Here is a 4,762-nt window from a genome sequence, read left to right on the forward strand (position 1 = left end):
ACACATTTAATGGCTAGGTGAGACGACACGACACATTTAGATGGCAGGTGAGACGACAACACATTTAGATGGCGAGGTGAGACGACAACACATTTAGATGGCGAGGTGAGACGACAACACATTTAGATGGCTAGGTGAGACGACAACACATTTAGATGGCTAGGTGAGACGACAACACATTTAGATGGCTAGGTAGAGACGACCACATTTAGATGGCTAGGTGAGACGACAACACATTTAGATGGCTAGGTGAGACGACAACACATTTAGATGGCTAGGTGAGACGACACAACCCATTTAGATGGCTAGGTGAGACGACAACACATTTAGATGGCTAGGTGAGACGACAACACATTTAGATGGCGAGGTGAGACGACAACACATTTAGATGGCTAGGTGAGACACACATTTAGATGGCTAGGTGAGACGACACATTTAGATGGCTAGGTGAGACGACAAACACATTTAGATGGCGAGGTGAGACGACAACACATTTAGATGGCTAGGTGAGACGACGAACACATTTAGATGGCTAGGTGAGACGACAACACATTTAGATGGCTAGGTGAGACGACAACACATTTAGATGCTAGGTGAGACGACAACACATTTAGATGCTAGGTGAGACGACAACACATTTAGATGGTGAGGTGAGACGACAACACATTTAGATGGCTAGGTGAGACGACAACACATTTAGATGGCGAGGTGAGACGACAACACATTTAGATGGCTAGGTGAGACGACAACACATTTAGATGGCTAGGTGAGACGACAACACATTTAGATGGCTAGGTGAGACGACAACACATTTAGATGGCTAGGTGAGACGACAACACATTTAGATGGCTAGGTGAGACGACAACACATTTAGATGGCTAGGTGAGACGACAACACATTTAAGATGGCTAGGTGAGACGACAACACATTTAGATGGCTAGGTGAGACGACAACACATTTAGATGGCTAGGTGAGACGACAACACATTTAGATGGCGAGGTGAGACGACAACACATTTAGATGGCTAGGTGAGACGACAACACATTTAGATGGCTAGGTGAGACGACAAACACATTTAGATGGCTAGGTGAGACGAACACACATTTAGATGGCTAGGTGAGACGACAACACATTTAGATGGCTAGGTGAGACGACAACACATTTAGATGGCTAGTGAGACGACAACCCATTTAGATGGCTAGTGAGGAGACAGCGACACATTTAGATGGCGAGGTGAGACGACACGACACATTTAGATGGCTAGGTGAGACGACAACACATTTAGATGGCTAGGTGAGACGACAACACATTGAGATGGCTAGGTGAGACGACAACACATTTAGATGGCGAGGTGAGACGACAACACATTTAGATGGCTAGGTGAGACGACACATTTTCCCTCATTCTTTTTTTAGCAAAGTCGGGGCTTTTGGGGAAAAGACAAGGTGAGACGGGGTGCAGACCCAAATCCTCTCCACGTCACCTAGTAGGAGCGGCCTGCCAGGTAGGATACAATCCAGGAGTGTGCAGAGCCTGAGACGCCCAGCCCTGAGAGGTTGGAGAGTAGGATCTGATGGTACATGGTGTCCAAGGCAACAGATATATCTAGGAGGAGGAGGAGGAGGAGGAGGAGGAGGGGGAGAGGTCTCTTGTCCTTAGCTTCACCCTACACAGAGCAGACCTCCATATTCACTGTCTGCCTGCCTACTGGGTGAATCTCCATCTCTCTTTCTCCAAATTACATTCCCTCCCACACAGTGTAGTCTTGTCAGCTAGCTCCCCCTACTGGAGAACAGCTGTAGCACAGCAGGACTTTGAGCATGGCTAGACGGTAACTCTGCGGTGGAGACCTGTAAAAGTCTCTTCTGACCTGTGACTACAACTTCTCAGTTTTTCCTAGCTACTGTGCCTCTGCATTGCTTGTTGTGGTGTTTTGTCTGTAAAGCACTTTGAAAACTGCTGATATAAAAAGAGTTTTATAAAAAAACAATGTGATTTAACTCAATGTGCCTAGTTGTATGTATAATATCTTGACATGAATTAGACCAGACGGGGACACGTCTTGAGATGCTATCAACCATAGAGGATGATTTTGTTTTACACTTGTGTCCTGTTCCTCTTAGGGAAGAAATAATTTACACACACACAGAACAGTACCAGTCAAAAGTCTGGACACATTCAAGTGTTTTTATTTTTTTTAAATGTACAAGCTTTCATCAAAGCAAAGGGTGGCTACTTTGAAGAGTCTCAATTCAATTTGTTTAACACTTTTTTGGGTTACTACATGATTCCATATGTGTTATTTCATAGTTTTGATGTCTTCACTATTATTCTACAATGTAGAAAATAGTTAAAAAAAATATATATATAGAAAAATCCTTGAATGAGTAGTTGTGTCCAAACTTTTGACTGGTACTGTACATACAAAACAAACTATGAAATGAAATGATTCGACATGTTTAAACAGCTGTGAGAAACCAAAATGTCTGTTGTGTAGGTGATCATAGAAGTGACTGAGATGCTCCACAACGCCAGTCTCCTGATCGATGACATCGAGGACAGTTCTACATTGAGGAGAGGTTTCCCTGTAGCCCACAGCATCTACGGAGTCCCCTCTGTTATCAACTCTGCCAACTACGTCTACTTCCTGGGACTGGAGAAGGTGAGAGTCATTGATTGGTTGATTTTTTGGGGGGGGATCAGCGTGTTCACCAGACAGCATTATAACCCGTGTATTATTAGGTGCTAACCCTGGATCACCCCGAGGCGGTGCATCTGTTCACCAGACAGCTGTTGGAGCTGCACCGCGGCCAGGGCCTAGACATCCACTGGAGGGACACCTACACCTGTCCCACAGAGAGCCAGTACCGTACCATGGTCCTCCAGAAGACGGGGGGTCTGTTTGGCCTGGCCGTGGGGCTCATGCAGCTGTTCTCTGGCTGGAAACAAGACCTTAAGGTACATGTTAGTACTTTGACTATTTCATTTCCCGACGTGTTTATTTTCTGTGTTACTGTTAATGTTTCAACACATTTCATCTTCTAAACTTATTTGGCTACGATTTTTTTTTTAAATAGTCAAATTTCTTTACTTTTTAAAAACTTTAAAAACTTTTTATAGCAAATTGATGAGATGACAGCTTTGTAATGCAGTTATGCATACTGTGTGCTCTATCCCGTGTATATTGGATTGACAGGCCACTCCTCGGAGCCTGTTGGTTCCTATAGGGTTTTGTCTCTTTGTTTCTTGCTCTTTGGTGTTTTTAGACGGGATATCTGTTAAGCACTTTGACAACTGGTGATAAAAGGGCTTTATTTTAAAAAATAAATTAAAACGTTCTGAAAAACGTTTCAACGTGATTTGACCTTTGACCCCTCTAGCCTCTCCTGGATACGTTAGGACTCTTCTTCCAGATCAGAGACGACTACGCCAACCTCAACTCAACAGAGTACAGCGAGAACAAGTCCTTCTGTGAGGATCTGACCGAGGGGAAATTCTCCTTCCCCACCATCCACGCCATCTGGTCCCGTCCAGAGAGCACTCAGGTCCAGAACATCCTGAGACAGCGGACGGAGAACGTGGACATTAAGAGGTACTGTGTGGACTACCTGGAGAAGGTGGGCTCATTCGCCTACACCAGAGAGACCCTGAGAGGGCTGGAGGCCGAGGCATACCGCCTTATCACAGACCTGGGGGGAAACCCTGAGCTGGAGGGATTAGTGAAACACCTCAGTAAGATGTTTAGGGAGCCTGAGACAAAAGCTGGCCCTAAAGAGGACTGACCGCATCTACCAAACAGTTACACAACTGTCAAACATGAGCCAGGGGTCAGGGGTCAGGGGGCGCAGTCGAGCCACAGAACACTGACATCATGCTCACCACCACACTGACACACGGCTGGATTATACAGAGTCCCCCTGAGCATGATAACTATACCAAGCCAAGAACTCACAGCTTCGCAAACCTCGTGTTTCTAGTACTCTAGACAAATGTCAAACACAACACGTATACAGCGTTATAAATATGGAGAAGAGGAGGTATGGTCATCACATGGTCTTGTCAGAAGAACGATGTCTCTACAAAAAAAACTTTAAAAATGTAAGCGTTACTTGCAGCTTACAAAAGTTTCTTATTTTATTTTTATTTTATTTCAATACTAAATGGAAATGAGTTCCCGGCTTTAGTGTTTTAGTGAATGCCAAGTGTCAATGAGGTGTAGAAGAAAATACGAGGCCAGATTTCTGAGGACGACCAGAGTTCGGTGTGTATTAGAGGAATGAATACTCTGTTTGTACCAATGTGTTTGGTTATTGTCTGCTACCTTCACCTAAAGTCGAAGTGCGTCTCTGGTTCAACGCCTCAACGCCCCAGATGTTTCACCTGCAACACAGCATGTTCTCGACATTATTACGTTTGTTTACGTTGAGACTGTACACTGCATATGACTTATATGTAACACACATGAATTCATTGAATAAAACCTTTTTTGACAAATGGCATTTTAATTTATTTATTTATTTATTGCTGTTTTTTACATTTTAATCAATGTGCCCACGTATGCAGAGACTGCTTACATGATAAACTCCGCATGTCGACTTAATCAGAAATACTAATTTAATCCAGCCCTTAGCCAGGATAGTCCTCTCTAACAGCTGCTACTGTTTCCCAGGGATCCTCCCAACCAGACCGGGCCCTGCTACACCAGGCTAGGGGTCTGGGTGCCAAGTGGCACCTTAAGGGGCTGAGACTAGTCACAAAGGGC

At 44.5% G+C, this 4,762-nt stretch overlaps 1 protein-coding gene across 3 annotated transcripts in view; it reads left to right on the forward strand.

Moving 5' to 3' along the window:
- Positions 1-4,494, forward strand: part of ggps1 (geranylgeranyl diphosphate synthase 1) — a 48,643-nt gene extending 44,149 nt beyond the window's left edge. For all 3 annotated transcript variants that reach the window (XM_024139364.2, XM_024139362.2, XM_024139363.2), the window contains exons 4-6: positions 2,498-2,662; positions 2,743-2,958; positions 3,381-4,494. In XM_024139364.2, coding sequence (XP_023995132.1) covers positions 2,498-2,662; positions 2,743-2,958; positions 3,381-3,782 — 783 coding nt within the window. In that variant the 3' untranslated portion in view covers positions 3,783-4,494. The remainder of the gene's footprint in view (positions 1-2,497; positions 2,663-2,742; positions 2,959-3,380) is intronic.
- The last annotated feature ends 268 nt before the right edge of the window (positions 4,495-4,762 follow it).

The sequence above is a fragment of the Salvelinus sp. IW2-2015 genome, unplaced genomic scaffold (assembly GCF_002910315.2).
Source record: "Salvelinus sp. IW2-2015 unplaced genomic scaffold, ASM291031v2 Un_scaffold1778, whole genome shotgun sequence".
Lineage (NCBI taxonomy): Eukaryota > Metazoa > Chordata > Actinopteri > Salmoniformes > Salmonidae > Salvelinus > Salvelinus sp. IW2-2015.